The sequence below is a fragment of the Camelina sativa genome, chromosome 8 (assembly GCF_030686135.1).
Source record: "Camelina sativa cultivar CO46 ecotype springtype chromosome 8, ASM3068613v1".
Classification (NCBI taxonomy): domain Eukaryota; kingdom Viridiplantae; phylum Streptophyta; class Magnoliopsida; order Brassicales; family Brassicaceae; genus Camelina; species Camelina sativa.
In genome coordinates, this window is record NC_141887.1 from 27,262,003 (window position 1) to 27,281,492 (window position 19,490).

General features: G+C 35.9%; 3 protein-coding genes across 7 annotated transcripts; 1 reads left to right on the top strand and 2 right to left on the bottom strand.

The window, feature by feature from the left end:
- Positions 1–3,111: 3,111 nt before the first annotated feature.
- LOC104708450 (ABC transporter G family member 22) lies at positions 3,112–8,626 on the top strand. 5 transcript variants are annotated; one of them, XM_087461975.1, is made up of 12 exons: positions 3,302–3,410; positions 3,594–4,016; positions 5,384–5,454; positions 5,619–5,688; positions 5,904–6,139; positions 6,228–6,383; positions 6,479–6,662; positions 6,752–7,060; positions 7,155–7,442; positions 7,519–7,803; positions 7,882–7,989; positions 8,082–8,626. In XM_087461975.1, the coding sequence occupies exons 5-12, from the start codon at positions 5,940–5,942 to the stop codon at positions 8,295–8,297; spliced, it is 1,746 nt and encodes a 581-aa protein (XP_087318101.1). In that variant the 5' UTR covers positions 3,302–3,410; positions 3,594–4,016; positions 5,384–5,454; positions 5,619–5,688; positions 5,904–5,939; the 3' UTR covers positions 8,298–8,626. The 5 variants fall into 5 exon arrangements, with proteins under 5 accessions (XP_010423326.1, XP_087318098.1, XP_087318101.1 ...); XM_087461973.1 differs by having other exon boundaries at positions 3,308–3,410; positions 7,882–7,993; positions 8,086–8,626; XM_010425024.2 differs by lacking the exon at positions 5,619–5,688 and having other exon boundaries at positions 3,112–3,410.
- A 1,577-nt stretch (positions 8,627–10,203) lies between these two features.
- On the bottom strand, positions 10,204–12,467 carry LOC104709909 (uncharacterized). The gene is made up of 2 exons (XM_010426451.2): positions 10,975–12,467; positions 10,204–10,888 (listed from the first exon to the last, which is right to left on the bottom strand). Exons 1-2 carry the CDS (start codon positions 12,465–12,467, stop codon positions 10,204–10,206), a joined length of 2,178 nt encoding a protein of 725 aa, XP_010424753.2.
- Positions 12,468–17,838: 5,371 nt separating this feature from the next.
- On the bottom strand, positions 17,839–19,373 carry LOC104708452 (uncharacterized). Its single transcript, XM_010425026.3, has 7 exons — positions 19,270–19,373; positions 19,063–19,118; positions 18,812–18,961; positions 18,582–18,704; positions 18,375–18,494; positions 18,096–18,271; positions 17,839–18,025 (listed from the first exon to the last, which is right to left on the bottom strand). The coding sequence occupies exons 1-7, from the start codon at positions 19,288–19,290 to the stop codon at positions 17,991–17,993; spliced, it is 681 nt and encodes a 226-aa protein (XP_010423328.1). The 5' UTR covers positions 19,291–19,373; the 3' UTR covers positions 17,839–17,990.
- Between the last annotated feature and the right edge of the window lie 117 nt (positions 19,374–19,490).

A 19,490-nucleotide genomic window follows, 5' to 3' on the forward strand; every position in this document is an offset into this window, starting at 1 on the left:
GGTATCAGTAGAAGCCGTTCATCACTTCAGAAGGAAGAAGAAAACAAAATGTTGGGCCTGCTTCATTTATTGGCTTTTGTGATTTAAGACATCGATCCTTGACAAAATCACAACCTGTCCGTAGCTTTCTTGCACCACTGTACGTGACTACACATTGAGGCAGTACAAACACTTACACATTACGTACCAATTTATACATTCAATTGTAGTGTTGACCTCACATGGAATTTATTGTTTATAGTACATTTGGTAGGCGTAAGTCAATTTATAGTCCATTTTAAAGAAAATACTTCTTCAGAAACAATCATGGGTTCGAACCATCCCATATTTTAAAAACCAATTAATACACACCAGTATTTAAACTAATCACTAAAAGGTTTGACAAAAACAAATCACTACAAATACGTACTTTTTGGGGTCCTCTTTTCATTTGATGTAGTAAAATGAAAGGCTTATAGCAATCAAATAGTTAGGTTTAGTTTTTTTTTCCCCTTCTTTGTCATGGATTCAGAAATTGTAAGATCTCTAACGGTTGATTCTTGTCGATCGGGATACATACAAATTCCAAAATTAGCTTTCACATTATTATGACGAAAGGAGCAAAACTAGATACAAGGAGTCAAGGACAATACATTGGATCTAGTACCTATATCTAAGTACCTTGTAAATCTTTTCGTGTGGCGTCAAATTTATTTGACGGAAGCTATCTGTAGAGGCCACTCTATGTGCTTCACTATCGTATTAATTAATTATTACGCATCGATTATGTAATGTTAACACGGTTGAGATTGCATGAAAAGAATGTGAGGTCAGATTAACCCATATTGTCAAATATATACGTAATAATTACGAAGATGTGATGATAATAAGTACAAGAAAATCCGTAACGAAAGCTAAATAAATCTCAAAACTAACCAAAAAAAGAAAAATAAGATAAAAGCTTTCGAGTACAAAACATATTTGGCAGGAAGAAAGCATCCAAAACCAGCTTTTTAGGAAGTGCCCCGTCTCGTAGGTAACATGAGATTCAACTAAAGCCTCACAATAGTTTCCTACAGTTTCCAAACACACAATATTAACATATATAAAACATAACTGTCCTTTTTATTTTATCTTCTTTTGCTGTCTTTCATGAGGGCTAATCTGATAAGCTAATAAGGTTAAGAAAATTTAATGCTAAAAGTTTTGTAGTCGGGAAAAAAATAAAAAAATCACTATTGTTGATACTTTTGAATTTCTCCAATGTCAACACAATTATAATATGGACAAATACGTACGTATATATATATATATATAATAGATTGTATATTTGTAATTGGCCGGACACGTCTACGGTTGATTTATTCAATGATGATTTTGTATAGAGGAAATTGGACATGCATGTCTCATTCACTTTGAAATTAAAATTTGAATAGCATATAGCATTTTGTTTTCAACATAATTGTAGGAAGAAAAAAAGGATACATGAACTACCATTTTTATTAAGTACCGGAATTTTTTCAAACAAATTCAACCTTTCCTTTTTAAGTTAAATATTTTTGTAGATATTGATTAAATATTCTTTATAATATAGCAAATCCCCTAGTAGTGGCAGAGTTGGGTTTGAAATGCTCCCATTATTACATCTAAAGAGGAATTGGTTCCGTTCGCCAACAATATTTTCATTATTTTCTTTTAAATTATTGTGTTATGTTTCAATTTCATGCAATGAAAAGGGGTAACTAGACGACTCAAATAATTATATGAGATTGAATCATAGTTAATCAACAACAACAAATAGTCAGATGATTTCCGTATCTTTATTACAGGTGAAATTATGAAAGAAACCAATGCATAAATGTCACATAATCGAGATAATCTGAAAATGATTCCATGTTAATTGGTACATTTCTAATCACGAATTATGTCGTTCCAAAAGAGGAACCGAGACAATAATTGATTACTACAACTGCTTAAGTATTCAACTTACGAGAAAACATGTATATATTATGATATTCGTATGTCCCACCACGTGTACGGTCAGGATGTTAGGAAGCTTCATACATAGCTGGAAACATCGTGTCCGCAAACTATCGCTATTACTCGTCAAGTGATTATACTCAGCGGCTCAGCGCTACAATACGAATATGATGAATTCATCTTAATATTTTGAAATGTAAACACACAAAAAACGTATATACGCATGATGATCAGAGTGTAATCTTTATAATGGTTAGAAACTGTGCATGGTTTTAGTCATTAGGATATTGAAGCCAGATTTAGGCATGTCGTTTTGATTTTAATCATGATGTTTTGTTAGACAAATTCAAGCTATTTTAAAAATGATTTCCAAATTCAAGACCGAATTCCGTACATTTTTAGAGATCCGAGTGACCGAGTCTAAACGGTTGATGATACTAAAACTCGAAGTATAATGTACACCAACGTAATACTACTTCACTAATCTATCGCCCATTTGGTACAAAACTTTGAGAATTGTGATCGGTTTTACTCTCAATGCAAACCTAGCTAGCTCAAACCAATATTTAACGAAAATAATTAAAATTAATGTCAATATTTAATTAGAGTTAACTGCAAATCGTTTTAATGCTTATAAATGATAAGTTTGGTATCATTATATCTCAATTTAAATATTCTTTCAGTTTTACACAAAAAAAAAATAATAATAAGATTTTCTTTTTGTTCCACATAATATCGTTTTTTATTTTCAGTACAATTTTAAAAACTAATTCTCTAATTTATTTATATTATTTTACTTTATTTATTAGGAAAAAAGTTTGTAGTGTATTTATAAAGGATACTGTATAATTTTTTTAAAAATGGTATGCAATATTAAATTATGTTTCTTACGAAACAGAAGGATGTTAATATTAAAGATGTTTTTATTGATACTTTAGAAAAAAACGGCTAGTGAAATGAACTTAGTGCATTGGCAGCAGGTAAGTATATTTGTAGAAGATACCATCACACCCGAGATTGAGTCTCGGCTCCTACGAATATAGGAATTTGGCTAATGGACCGGTCAGTCGTCGTGACTGGTTGACAAAAAAAAAAAAAACTGCTAATTAACATCAATAAGATGTTTTATTAATACTTTAGAAAAAAACTGCTAACGTCAACTAAATGGTATCGTAATCCGTTATCCTAGTCCTAATATCAAGAGATGTACACGGACTAGAAAAAACCACTCGACGATTCAAGAAAAAAAAAATTACAATATGAAAAGTTGAACATTAGGGTATTATCGTAATTGGAGTTGAGCCACTCATAAATGCGACTATATAAAGAAGGTTGAAGAAGCAGCTTAGAAAGGGTGTCACAAGTTTCAAGCTTTAACATCGTCTCTACCATAAAAACAAACCTCTTTCAAACAGTGGAACACACACTTTTTATCTTTTAGTTCCCCAAAGGTATCGATTCTATCCATCTTCTTATAGTCATTCCTGTTTTCTTGTATCTATTTATATCTTATCTATTCCTGTAATTGGTATCAAATGTTCATTTTGTTTTATATATATTCCATTCAAATATATCATATTGAACGTAAACAAATTTGTTAATATGGATTATGATTTATGGTTTGTCGTCGGCAGTTCTAGGAAACGCCATAATGTCAATGGAAAAGCCACCGTTGGCCACCGGTTTAGCACGAACACGATCGGAGCAGCTATATGAGTCGGTGGCCGCAGCCATCAAATCACCTCACGGCTCCATGGACGCTAACGGTATCCCTGCGACGGCTCCAGCAGCCGTTGGAGGAGGAGGTACGTTGTCAAGGAAATCAAGCAGGAGGCTGATGATGGGGGCATCTCCAGGGAGGAGTGGCGGAGCCGGAACACACATAAGGAAGTCGAGGAGCGCTCAGCTTAAACTCGAGCTAGAGGAAGTGAGCAGCGGTGCGGCTCTGAGTCGTGCTTCTAGCGCATCGCTGGGGCTTTCGTTTTCGTTCACCGGGTTCGCTATGCCGCCGGAGGAAATCTCCGACTCGAAACCATTCAGCGACGACGAGATGATACGTAAGTCGTGTGAACTCATCCTAAGGATACTTTCGTCATATTAAGTTACGATGTTCCCATGCTTAGAGGGTAGTATGGTCATTAAGACATGCAAAAATTAAATGATATGATAACAACGGATACATGATTGGTGTGCGTCGCTTTGCCTTTTTTGCATTAGAGAGTTGGATAAATTATTTAACAGAGAGATACAAAAACTGTTGAGCCTTCTAATTTACTCCACGTGTTCTCTTTCTCGTGCAAAAAGAAACTCCCACCACTTATTTTCTTTTCACTTTCTTTTTCTTTTCATTTGCAAATTTGGTGGTGCTGCAATTAATATATATTTATATTTATATAGGCAAACTTTTAATATGTAATGAGAAAAGCATTAATATCTTTGTCGTATTAAATATTTTATTTGGTCAATCCCAGTGGTTTAAAAGGGCTGGTTTAAAGCGATAGTATTTGTTTAACTTACTTTTAATTCTATATTACCACACATGACATAAACTCGAGAGTGCAAAACTATTCTTTGAATCTTATGATGTTGGCCCCATATTCAAAAAAGATAGATAATTAAGTGCTTCCAAATGCCCGATATTGTTTTTAAAGAAATAGTACTAATTGTTTTTTGTTAAAGATGCATCATATGCCTACGGCCACTTACAACGGATGTTTAAAGTTAATATTGTACTTTTGTTTGTTTTCTTATATATGTTGATCAATCTGAGCATTTGTTTTAATAAAAGTCAATAAGTCACCACTAGTGATTGTCATAAAATTCGAAGTTGTACTATTTGTTTTGATAACCATCAGACAATCATAGTTGTACACTTATTCTGCATTATTCTCACTTAATGATACAATTTTTTTGTATTAAGTACATACTACTATACTTATATAGGTAGAAACTTACGTAACTAAACAAATTAAGACGTACGTAGCGGAAAAAGGAACAAAATAGAAACTAGCTAGTGATATGTAAACGTCACGTCGTGATTGATTCACCAACTTAACAGCTTTTTATGACTAAGTAGGTTAAAAATTGGTGAGAACAAGTCAATGTATCTCTACTAATTAGTCAAAATTGTGGGTCCTGATTTTGGAGTTATTAAGCGTTTGGTCTGTTGTAATCTGCAAATGATGTACCTCCAAAGTCCAAATCTTACGTATACGTAAAAGACGTTTAGTAGGCTGACAAAGATTGGCCAACATATAGTTTTACACATCGTATATTATAAGCTCACTTACCATATAGTGTGCTTTGGTGTTAACTGTTAACATTCACCTACTTAAAGATTCATTCACTGAGTCCCTGGCTTTTTTTTGTTTTAATATAATTTATTGAGCAACGATGAATCAACGGTATAACCTAACTGTTTCAGCGGAAGATATTGAAGCGGGAAAGAAGAGGCCTAAGTTTCAAGCAGAACCAACATTACCCATCTTTCTCAAGGTAAAATACTCATATATCCAAAGCAGAGGAAGAAGAGAGAAATTAAAAAAACAGATGGGGTTCTTACAAAGAGAAATGTTAGAAATTTGGATTGACGTAGTTAGTGGTTTTTGCGTAAGGGCCGGATTGATCTCTTTTGGTACTGATCTTCTCTGTTTGCACAGGCACTGAGAGGAGATCAGCAAAAGAATAGCACACAATTGTCTCTCATTCTCTGTATCTACTTTTCATCAGGTTCAAAAGTCTTGTACATGATCTCATCTTACATGAAATTTGTGTACAAGACTTCACATATACATAGTTTTAAGATTAGACAAATAAAGGGGGGAAGAAGTGAAAATGTTTAATAAGATTTCTCAAAATAGCTAGGTTTTATTTCATGAGTGAGGTAATCGATCAAGACTTAGTGGTGTTTTTTTTTTTTGTGTGTGTGTGTGAAATTGATGTAGTTCAAGGAAGTTACATACAAAGTGGTAATAAAGAAAATGACTTCATCTGTGGAGAAAGAGATATTAACTGGGATAACTGGGAGTGTGAATCCTGGTGAAGTTCTTGCTCTCATGGGACCTTCAGGGAGTGGCAAAACAACTCTTCTTAGCTTGCTCGCTGGCCGAATCTCTCAATCCTCTACCGGAGGCTCTGTTACTTACAACGACAAGCCTTACTCTAAATTCTTGAAAAGCAGGTTAGTATTTTTTTGCCCTAAAACTCTCACACTCCGTTGTAAGAATAAACATGGAGACTTAACAATTGGTTCTTGGTTTTTGTGGTAGGATTGGATTTGTGACTCAAGATGATGTTCTGTTTCCTCATCTTACCGTGAAAGAAACGCTAACCTACGCTGCTCGTCTGCGGTTATCCAAGACTCTAACGAGAGAGCAGAAGGAGCAACGAGCTTTAGATGTTATCCAAGAGTTGGGTTTGGAGAGGTATGTTGAATCTTTAATTAGGTTACAACTTACAACATAACAAGAGTTAGGTTACAAAATCGTGGTCTTTATTTTAATAACTTGCATGGTTTTAGGTGCCAAGACACTATGATTGGAGGGGCATTCGTGCGTGGTGTATCAGGTGGAGAGAGGAAAAGAGTTTCTATTGGAAACGAAATTATCATTAATCCTTCTCTATTACTTCTCGATGAACCAACCTCTGGTTTAGATTCCACTACTGCTCTTAGAACCATTCAGATGCTCCACGACATCTCCGATGTTTGTTTGCTTTCTTTGTTTTCTTCAGACGATTTGTATATTTTGCTTTGATTTTTGTCTGAATCTTGAGGAAAATGTGTTGGGAACAGGCGGGGAAAACAGTGATCACAACGATACATCAACCCTCGAGTAGGCTCTTCCATAGATTTGACAAGTTGATTCTATTGGGAAGAGGAAGTCTTCTATACTTTGGAAAATCATCAGAAGCTTTGGATTACTTCTCTTCCATTGGATGCTCTCCTCTTATCGCCATGAACCCTGCAGAGTTTTTGCTCGATCTAGCCAACGGTAACATCAATGATATCTCTGTGCCTTCTGAGCTAGATGATAGAGTTCAAGTTGGTAATTCAGGTAGAGAAACACAAACTGGCAAGCCTTCTCCAGCTGCTGTTCATGAGGTTATTATAGAAACAACAACTAACATTCCTAGCATATTAAGATTACCTGAAACCGTATTAAGTTCTGATATATATATTGAAATATTGTAAGCAGTATCTTGTGGAGGCATACGAGACTCGGGTTGCAGAACAGGAGAAGAAGAAACTAATGGATCCTGTGCCACTCAACGAAGAAGCTAAGGCCAAAAGTTTGCATCTAAAGCGCCAATGGGGAGCTGGCTGGTGGGAGCAATATTGCATACTGTTCTGCAGAGGACTCAAAGAACGGCGACACGAGTACTTCAGCTGGTTGCGTGTTACACAAGTTCTTTCCACAGCTGTCATTTTAGGGCTTCTCTGGTGGCAGTCGGACATTCGAACTTCAAGAGGACTACAAGATCAGGTGTGTTATTGGTTTGAGAAACTAGGTTTTTACTGCAACGAGGATGAAACTCCTATGCTTTTTTTTCTTCTTGCAGGCCGGTTTGCTCTTCTTCATAGCTGTTTTTTGGGGATTCTTCCCTGTTTTCACAGCAATATTTGCGTTTCCGCAAGAGCGAGCGATGTTGAATAAGGAGAGAGCAGCGGATATGTATAAACTAAGCGCATATTTCCTAGCTCGGACCACAAGTGATCTCCCTCTCGACTTTATTCTACCTTCCCTCTTCCTTCTTGTCGTCTATTTCATGACAGGTCTTCGCGTCAGCCCATATCCCTTCTTCTTGAGCATGCTCACTGTCTTCCTTTGCATCATTGCAGCTCAGGTATATACAGTTCAAAATTATAAAAAACACTACAAGTAAAAGTTTAATCATAATGCTGATTATGGTTCTCGTTGTTAGGGACTCGGACTTGCTATTGGTGCCGTTTTAATGGATTTAAAGAAGGCTACGACTTTAGCTTCAGTAACAGTCATGACATTCATGCTTGCAGGAGGATTCTTTGTCAAGGCAAGTCCTCTGTTTCTTGATTTCCTCTGTTTTTAACTTTCTCTGTTTCTTGATTTCCTCTGTTTTATTGATCTCCTTGTCTCTTTTCACAGAAAGTGCCGGTTTTCATCTCGTGGATACGTTATCTATCTTTCAATTACCACACCTACAAGCTTCTTCTAAAAGTTCAATATCAGGACTTAGCTGAATCCATCAACGGGATGAGAATAGACAGTGGACTAACTGAAGTAGTTGCACTCATTGTCATGGTTTTCGGTTATCGCCTCCTCGCGTATCTGTCTTTAAGGCAGATGAAGATCGCAACATAACTCATTTTCCACACGAAGAAATAACATAGAAGAAGCACTAAGGCCATAAAGAGTGCGTCAGATCCTGATGATCTTGACACGACCAATCCTTGACAACGATTTAGAGATTGGTCCTAAGATTATTCCTGCTTAATTACAAAATTTACAAAAAGTGTTAATGAGTTTGATTATATGATTGGGTGGTGAAAGATGTCTTGATTGGAGAAGCTATCGACCTATTTTAGTTTGTATTAGTAGATCAAATCTAACAATGGTTCATGTCTATTAACCAGAAGAACCTTATGGTTTGATCAGATCTTCTTACGTATCAATCCAGTTACTCTTAATCACTGATGGTTGCTGCGGCTTCACTTGTGTGAGTCTTCTTCACTAGGGTTGTTGTATATATTGACTAATCCAGTCCCATCTGTGATCTGTTAGCTAAAATTTGATCAAATCATAGAAAAATAATGTTAAACGTAATATCCGGCAATTAAAGAATAAGTCATTGCTAAGACATAATATTCTGAAATTATAAGCTTAATTGATTAAGGCCCATTAGAAAACGGCCGAACGAGTTTCGTTATAAATAGTAGCTTTAGGGCTCATAGTTGATATTTTTTCTAGGTTTTCTTCTTCGTTTCCTTGGTTCCCAAGCTTTAGGTCACCAAGTTGCGGCGGAGCTATTCCCTCCCCGCTGAGGTACGGTGTTTCTAGTTTCTGTCTCAAATCATGTTGTCCAATTCAAATCAAGGTCAGGCGGATCTCCGGCGGCGGGTCATGGCAAATAATGTGAGTGATGCAAGATTCAGGAGCTCAGGTCCTAACGCCTCAGCTAATCTTCAAGTTCCTCAACCTAATTATGGGATGATGCAACCTGCACCACATGGACCACGTAATGATTTCATATCGCGTAGAATGTTTCCAAATAGATTTCCGCCGAGTGTGGCAATCAGTGAGCCACCTCTAGAAATCAGAAGACTTGTCGAGGAAACTGCACTTTTGATTTCCAAGAACGGGTTGGAGATTGAGAGAAAGGTCATGGCCCTTAATATAAATGATGCGAGATTCAACTTTATGTGGAGCTCAGACCCTTATCACGCCTTTTACCATCTCAAGCTTACAAACTACCGTGCTCAGAAACAAGGTGGAGCTCAGGTTAACCAATATGATGCTCCAGCTAGTCACGAGCGTGTTGTAGGTGAAGCACAACTCCATCTTGAGCGTCCTCAACACCTTTCAACACAAATGCAGCCTGGTACGCTTGTGCACCCTCCTCCACTGATACCTCAGTTTTCTCAGTTTCAAGTTTCTCCACCACCAGCTATGCCAGCTAGAACGTTTCCTCCTCCACCATTGCCTGTACATGACGAGTCAGCACTTGCTCCAGAAGTCAAAGAAGACAAGTTTCTTGCTCAACAACCGGTAAATTTTCTTCTCTTAAGAGTCTTTTTGTTTGTTTCGTCTAACTTGACTTTGTATCTACTTAAGCACTCATACATTTTCAGTGTTCCTCCACCATCGGTGATGACTGGGAAGTCATTGACATCCCAGTGCAGTCTTTCTTGGAAAGATTGGCAAATTGGGAGATGCAAATTCCAGCAAACAAATAGAAGTTAAGTGGAAGAGTCGGTCTTTGTAAAAGATGCAGCTGCGAAATGCTTTTCAATCTCTTAACTGTTCTTTAATCTTAAACATATCTTTATTATGTGATGTGATTGATACTCATGGTAGACTAAGATCTATGTTTCTTGAATTCCTCTGTTTTATGTTTTATATTATGCCCTCTGTTTCTGTTCTGAGTTCCTTTGTTTGTGCTGGTGTTTGTTTATCTCATAATCATATACATAAAAGTAAGGTTTCACTCTCTCCTTATTGGTCAATTTATCATTCTTTTTTTTTTTTGCCAACAAATTACAAGATTGACTCAAACGAGCCAATTAAAAGGGAAATTGTTCACAAAGGTGATTGGAAGCGATTCCACTCTAGCTCGACGCGCCAGTTTGTCTGCTCTACCATTTTGTGATCTTGGTACCTGAACTAGAGAGAAAGACAAAAATTCCCCTTTATCTTCTTCGATAGCGTCCAGGTATGTCTTGAAAGCAGGCCATTCGGAAGGCGAGGAAACCATCTTCACCAAATCAGAACAGTCTGTGAGAAAGACGACTTTCTCGTTGTCAGCACCAATCATACATCTCATTGCCCAGACAAGGGCCTCTACCTCTGCATGTAGTGGCAACAAGCTACGGCGAGAATTAGATGCACCCATGGTGGGAAATTCTCCCACCGGAGAAATGCAATACCATCCTCTAGCCATAAACTGATCAGTCGCCTTCCAAGAGCCATCTACAAAGCATTGATGACTAGACCCAAAGCCATGACCTGTGTTACAAGTCTGAGTCATAACTCTAGATGGAGGCCGAGGGATACTAGAAGGGAGAGATCCCGGCAGATCGTCCTGAGCTGAAGACCAAAGTCTGGATTCCTCCTCCACCAACCGTATAATTGCTACCGGGTTGGAGTCCAAATTACTGAATAATTTATCATTTCGGGCCTTCCAGATATACCATAGAATCCATGGGAACATGTCTACCGAAGGAATGTCTTGAAACCTCCAGAATAAGGAGTCCATATTATCATATACAGAGTCCGATGGGAAGCAGCCCGAAGAGGTCGGGAACTGGGACAGCCCCCAAACCTGCCTAGCCGGAGGACATAAAAAGAGAGCATGATTAACTGTCTCCTCCGTCCCTCACAAATTGTGCATTCCATATCACAACTTAATCCACGGCGTCGGAGATTAGCTGTGGTTGCCATGCAACCTGTAATTGCTTGCCACAGAAAATGTCTGAGTTTTGGTGGGCATCGAATTTGCCAAACAAATGTCTGTAGAGGGATAATATTGGGACCGGAAATGGGGAGACCACTTTCTGGTTTCTGCCGCAAAGCTTGATATCCTGATTTAACAGTATAAACACCGGTTTTAGTCAAATGCCACCCCAAACTATCCGGTGTGGAAAGATTGCCAAGGGGTAATGCAGAAATAAGGGCTACATCCTCCGCCTCGAACGAAGCCGAAAGCAATGCCAAATCCCAGGAACGTGAAGTCCTGTTAATGAAATTTTCAACTCGGAGTGTTGGATCAACTGGCGATCCTGAACACAATGCTGGTCTCGGGGATTGAGCAGGTATCCAAGGGTCTGACCATACTGAAATGGAGGCCCCAGTTCCTACCCGTTTAATGAGTCCTTTGTTCACCAGAGAGCGAGCAGAAATCAAACTACGCCATCCATAATATGGGAAATAAGATTTAATAGGATCCAATGGATCAGAATGCCTATAATAACGTCCTTTGAAGACCTTTGCAAATAAGGAATCTGGAACTGAGATCAACCGCCAAAGTTGCTTAGCCAGCAGTGCGGTATTGAAATCATCCAGACACCTAAAACCCAAACCACCTTCCGTCTTGTCAGCACACAGCCTGTCCCAGGCAATCCAGTGTAAACCCCGAGTTTCTCCCGAAGAGCACCACCAAAAATTAGAGATGGCACTCGTAAGTTTCCGTGTAACTGTTTTCGGAATTCTAAAACAGGACATGACAAAGGTCGGGACAACGGTTGCAACCGATTTGATCATAACCTCTTTCCCTCCCCGGGATAGTAACCTGGCAGGCCAGCCACCAGCCCGTTTTTGTAACCGATCTTGGACGAAAGAGAATATATTGGTTTTCGACCCACCAAGACTTTCTGGGATTCCCAAATAGGAGCTCATACCACCTAAAGTAGTAATGCCCAGAATACCTTTTAAATCTTCACGCACTCCCGCATCTACTGTATGTCCAAATTGAACTGAGGATTTCTGGAAGTTTATCCTCTGTCCAGAAATACGTTCATATTCCCTTAGAATCCCCAGAATAACTTCACACTGCTCCTTTGTGGCCCGACAGAAAAACAGACTATCATCTGCAAACAGTAAATGTGAAATTGTCGGGCACGCAGTGGAGACTTTAATCCCCGTGATAAGTTTAGACCTTTCCGCCTTCCGTAAATTTGCAATAAGGACCTCCGTACAGAGGATAAAAAGATAAGATGACAAGGGATCTCCCTGCCGGAGTCCTCTAGCCGGTACTATGGACCCACGGGGTTGACCATTTAACAAAACACTATATTCAACTGATGTCACACACCACATAATCCAAGAGATCTATTTGTCACTAAAACCAAATTTCTGCAGTAATGACTCAATAAAGGACCATTCTACCCGATCATAGACCATTCTACATGATCCAAGAGATCCATTCTTTTTTAAAGAATAGTTATTTTTAATTAAATAAAAATATAATAATGTATATTAATCTATACTTTAAATCCACACTATACTACTAAATTGTAACTGCAATTACATAAATTATGAATTGACTATTTTTCTCATTCATTTTCATTCAAACAAATCATCATATATATAAAAGTAAGGTTTCACTCTCTTCTTATTGGTTGATTTTCATTTAATACTTTCTATTTTTTTTTTTTGCTTTCTAATTGTTTAATTGCTTTAAATAATATTTAAGATCCAATTAACACAATACATTTAATTCATACATTAAAATAAAATTATAACTGAAAATAAAATAAATTATGCATTAATCATATTCCACCACTCAATTTTATTCAAACACAATAAATAATATTTGTAACTCCAATAATTCTAAATGTAACTTCCATCAATTCTTATCATATAAATAATCATTGCCTCATTCTCTCATATTTTTTACTTTCTCATTTTCACATTCTCTCATTCTCTTCCACTTCTTTCATTCTCTTCCACAATATCTCAAATAATTTTTTTTTTTTAATGTTTTCAATTTCTTATTTTTGTTGTAAGGGTTACAAAAAACCAAATGAAATATCATTGTAAAATTTTAATGCTAAATTTTAATTTTAGAGTACATGATATATATATATATATATATATATATATATATATATATATATATATATATTTTACATTGTTTTTATCTTTAAAGATTCATCTCCATTATCTAATTTGGATTATCATCTTATAAGTAATTATTCTCTCCTCCTTTCTCACCAATATCAAATGTTGTTATATCTAATATGTGTTGTAAGAGCTTGATTCTATATTTTAATTTAGAAAGTATTATATATAATTAACATTTTTTTCAATTTTTATTTTATTTATATAAAAATAAAATATTTCTTTTATATTTCTTGCCTTTCTAATCTATTCATATTTATTTTTAAAATTTCCATAGCTAAATTTAAATTCACATTTGTTGGTTTTAACAAAGAATCAAGTTTATTTGAGAATCTGTTTTAAAAGGTTTATCTTCATTATCTATTTTAGATTAGCATCTTATAAGTCATTATTTTTCATACTCTTACAATATTCACCACACAATAAGGTCATGAAGTTGAAAAGATTCATCTCTAATTCTCTATTATGTACTCTGGTTATCTCACATATTCATGTATCATTTATAATAATTTAGAATGATCAATATAATTATCCATTTATAAAGTCTATTTTATTTTGTAAAGTCTATTTTGTTTTGTGATCCTCTAGATAAATATATATATATATATATATATATATATATAAGTAAGGTTTCACTCTCTTCTTATTGGTTGATTTTCATTTAATACTTTCTATTTTTCTTTATTTGCTTTCTTACTATAAATTAAATTGATGAGTGAAAAACAAAAAAAACAAAAGGATTGAAGTTATTCTTGGGGTTTTAAAAAAAATTAAATTGAAGTTCATATAATTTTTTTTAAAAACTAATTTAGTTTGTCATTTCAAAAGTAATATTTTCAATTTGGAATATTATGTGTGAGTGTTGAGTTTATATCAACAAAACAATCAAAAAGTTTAAGTTTAAATTTTGATTGAGTCACTTGGTATTCCCTTTCTTTTAATATAAAAATAAATTAAAATATTTATTTATAATTAACCCACTTTTAAAGGCATTTAACTCTACATTTAACTCAAATGTAACTCATACCCAATAATTTTACATTCATTCCTCCAACTAATATATTTATCTTTCAAGAAAAAATGTTTTTGGTAAAATTTTAATATTTTTTTTAATTATTTTAATTGCTTTAAACTTTGAAATGAGGAATATGCTATATACAATAATTTTATACGTAGTTACTAAATTTTATGATAATTTTATTTGATTCAATATTACTATACTATACAGTCTTATGTTTACAATATCATTAAGAAAAAATCTTTAAATCAATGTTTAACCTCTATAAAACATGATCATAAACATAGATTCTCTCATATTAGGAAAATGTTTAAATTTCTATATTGTTATTTATATTAATATAGCTAATCAATTTGTAATATTTTTTTTGTAGTATTGGTTAATTTTTTATTTATAGAAAATTTTATATATTTTAAATTTTGTATAACAAATAACCATACCAAAAAATGTTGACAGAAGTGTTATTTTGAGAAATTACTATAAATTTTTTTGAGATGCATACATTAGTGTAATTTTTTTGAGATGATACATTAATAAAACAATATTTTAGTTTAAGAAAATTTAAGAAATATAATCAAAACTATTATGCATACAACCACACAACCACTGCGTCGACTAATTACCTAGTTGCGCAAGAAACAAGAGTTTGGGTATTGAGTCATCGGTTTAGATAAAAAAGAGTAACATAACCGGGTATATACACAAAAATCAATCAAACCAAAACGACCCGAGAAATTTACAAATGATCCCCACATATACTACTCTTTACGACTTTAGAGTACCCGTGGGGGAACTAGGATTTTGTGTTATAGGGGTCAAAAAAAAAAATTATGAGCTGGGGATCTACTTAGGCTGAGAAGTTGTTTTGTGAGCTCGAAATCTAATGTAGGCTGAATAGTTGTTTTGTAAGATTATAGGGACCTCAATAGCTCGAAACGCCGTCGTCTAATCTGGGACCTTGGATCTTGAACTCTGTATATGTTAAAGTCGATTCATTGGATTCGGTTATTTTGCCTATCAACGGTATGGGATTACTCATTGGTGGGTAACAAATAACAATGAAGGCGGATAATAATGAGCTTTAGTTTGAACATCCACACATAAAAATATCATACTTACTAATAATGACAGCAGGAAATATCGAGTTTATTTTAACATCCACAAGGGAAGCATATAACAACTAAAAGAGAGAGACTGCATCGTATCTTATCACATCTAGACAGAAAACACACACCAAAGAGATCTGTCTATTACTTTCTCCTTCTAAGAGAGGCTCTTTCTTACTCAGGAGAGGGCTTAGACTTCATCATCTAAGATAAACCCGAAAGTATAAACTTAGTTACCAAAGAATCAAGAATCAAACTTTATGCACCTTTGGGAAGTATCTGCGGCCACAAATGAGGCCGCCACGTAAGCGGCGCTGGTGGCGGGTGGATTTGTTCAGTCCAGAAAGAAGACGAACATCTAATTTGCGTCCCCCGATGACGATGCCATTAAGTTCAGGCACCTTCTCTGCAGCGTCTTTTCCCTGAATACGCAATATAACTGAGCTGTAAAGATCAACAACAAAAAGAGAGGCATATCTTTAGAGTTATGCACTTACAAACTTGAAAGTTGAGAAAAAAAAGAAAAAGAAATACTAGTTGTGATCAGGAAGAAGCTGTATATTTTGGGGTCCATATCGTGTTTCGGCTTCGTGTGGAGCTGTATATTTTTCACCATCATAGACGATTTTTCTAGAGCGGCGTGGACACACATTTTGCTAGAAAAATCAGAAGTTCGCCAAATCCTTGAGAACTTTTGCGCATACAGTATACTGAAAGACAGTTTGATAATCCATTTCGTATGGTCCGAAGCGACAATGGCACTGAGTTTATGTGTCTTACAAAGTTTTTTAAGAGCAAAAACATTGTTCATCCAACGTCATGTGTGGCTACTCCGCAGCAAAATGAACGTGTGGAAAGAAAGCATCATTATATTTGAACGTTGCTCGGTCTCTTCTTTTTAAAGCTAGTCTCTCGGTTTGTTTTTTGGGGAGAAGCAATTCTAACAACTACATATCTCATCAATAAGACTCCTACGAAGGTACTTCAAAATTGTGCTATGTATGAGCTCCTTTATGGAGAAAATCCGTCTTATGATCGTATCAAAGTGTTTAGAGCTGTCTTGTTGCGGAGTAGCCACGCATGACGTGATCGTGATAAGGATAAAGTTGGAGAGGCGGAGTCAGAAAATGTATCTTTGTGGACTACCTTTTCGGCAAGAAAGGTTGGAAAGTGTATGATCTTGAAACCAAAGAGTTTTTCGTATCTCGGGATGTGATTTTTCAAGAGGATGAGTTTTCTTTAGCTTCATGGACAGGAGATTATCAACCACCGCACTTATCTTCTACTAGTGAAAATGTTAATGATGATGACTGGTTGGTACGTCTTTTACCTACACATGACGACAGGGGGAGTGCTCTTGCTGTTCGTGAACAACATGCGGTGAGTGAGATTACTCCACCCAATGATGTTGGGTCTCCTTCACAAGATTATGTTGTGACTGTGCCAAGTGAAACGAATGAGTCTACTTCCGCTGTTAGAGAAGCCTCCGCTACCATTGATAATAATGTTGTGTCGTCTTCTGGTGATGATGAGTTGGGTAAAGGGAAGCATTAAAAGGTTCAGTCTGTTCGTTTACATGGTTATGTGACCTATTATACTCGCTGTCTTCACGAACGCCATCACGAGTCCCCCGACTTTATCTCAGATTCTTCGTGACGGTCCAAGGTACACAGACTTCCTATCAGTACTTAGCAGCTAAATGACACGTACTTAGCAGCTAACCATACAATTAAATGACACGTGACCTCTCTTGAGTATACCGTTGAAAGTATTACTTTCCACTTGCATATTTCAAACATGCATGGGTCTATATCATTCATGCCGCACTGATACTGTCAACACCCAGAAATGGCCAATCCATTTTTTAAATTATATTCTCCATTTGAACACTGAGTGTAGAATGCTAATCTTCGTTGTTGTTAATCATATACTTGTGTATCTATAGAAATCGAACAGTTATTGTTGTGTGTATTTTAAAAGGAATACGAGAAGAAGAGAAGAAGAATTTCTCTATTTTTAGTGAAAAAAAAAAGAATGGTGTCAAAGAGAGAGAGATTAATTTCTCTATTGTTTGTTAGTTATCAATATTATGGTTTAGGGGAACGATTTCAAAGAAGAAGGAAAAGAAAAATACCAAAGCAATGCCAATTTTATTTTATAGAATCGGAACGGTGCCATCAGATTTATTTGGGCTTAGAAGTTGTTTTGTGAGCTCGAAACGCCGCCGTCTGATCTATGTAGGCCGAATAGTTGTTTTGTGAGACTATAGCTATAGGGACCTCAATAGCTCGAAACGCGGCCGTATGATCTGGGACCTCAATATATTGTTAGGTTCGGTTATTTTGGGATTACGGATAATGCGTTTTGACGGTACCCAATCATTCGAATCTTATACGGGCTCATACTCATAGTGGGAAAACAAATAAACAACGAAGGCGGATAATGATGAGTCCACACATAAAATATCATACTTGATAAACAGCACAAAATATCGAGTTTATTTTAACATCCACAAGAGAAGCATAACAAGTAAAAGAGAGAGGTCCACACGATAGAGAGCTTTGTCTTTTACTCTTTCTCATAAGAGAGAGAGTCTTACAACTCATCAGATGTCTTAAACTTCTTCTTACCTAAAATAAACCCGAAAGTTTTTAAACTTTGTTACCAAGAATCAAGAATAAAGAATCAAATTTTATGTACCTTGAAAGTATCTGCGGCCACAAATGAGACCACCACGTAAGCGGCGCTGGTGGCGGGTGGATTTGTTCAGTCCAGAAAGAAGACGAACATCTAATTTGCGTCCCTCGATGAGGATGCCATTAAGTTCAGGCACCTTCTCTGCAGCGTCTTTTCCCTGAATACGCAATATAACTGAGCTGTAAAAATCAAAAACAAGAAAGAGAGGCATATTTTTAGAGTTATGCACTTACAAACTTGAAAGTTGAGAAGAAAAATAAATACTAGGAAGAAGCCACAAACCGATCTGAAAATATGACTGGACTAATCTTTCCGTAAGAAGAGAAAAGTTTAGTCATAGCGCTCAGGATTTCATCATGACTAAGGGAAGGGTCATATCCTTCAACTCTTACATCACCGATACTGCAATAATTTGTATTTACACGAGATAAGATTAACAACATTATATATAACAAATCGCCAGGAGGAGATGAAACATGATCAGGTTACCTGTTTGCATTTTTGGGAAAGGGATAAGCAGTAACAGAGACAGTCCATCCATCCACGTCACTTCCTTTAAGTTGCAAAGCCTTATCCACTGCTCCCTCTCCCACAAAATATATAAGAGCATTTCTGTGAAACAAAGCAAGTTTTTCTCTTTAGAACTTCACAACTGTAATGAAGAGCTGAGCAGAGAAGGAAGAAAACTGGAATATAAACATCAGAAGGCACTACTAAACTGCCAGATTCTCGCATCCTTTTTAAAATTCGATGGAATATAAACATCAGTGATCTCTCCACATGAAGCAAAATGTTTTCTCAGAGCGCTCTCGACAACATCACGAGTAAGAGCCGTGTCATATCCCGAAACGAATATTCTCCCTATCTCACTGCAATTATTAGATAATAATATTTATCAACAACGACGTGACAAAGAGAACAACATCTTACAACACATTATTACATACCAAAGAAATTGATCAATTTTTACCGGCTTTTTGGAATGGCTGCATCACTAATATCCTTAAGTGACAGCGATTTCATCCCCTGATAAAGGTACAGACGATCTAATCAGACATTCTACTAATTAAAAAAACAAAAATTTCTTACATACTTGTGAATGAAGAAATCATTACTTGAGAAACAGAGATTAAAGAGAGATCCTTGTGAAGAAAGCCATAATAGTAAAGAAGATTACCTTGTTGACGGATTCGTCCATTGAGAAGTTGACAAGAGCGGTTTGCTAGGTTTTAGGCTCCGACTGATTGGTAACACGAGTTATTTAATGTGCAGTAAAAAATTATGTGGTGAATTTGCTGTAAAAATATGGATTAATATTTTGGGGATTTAGCCATTTTAGGTCTGAAGAAGTGTTTATATCAAACGATTCTTGTTTAGGGCATCGTTCGTATATCAAAC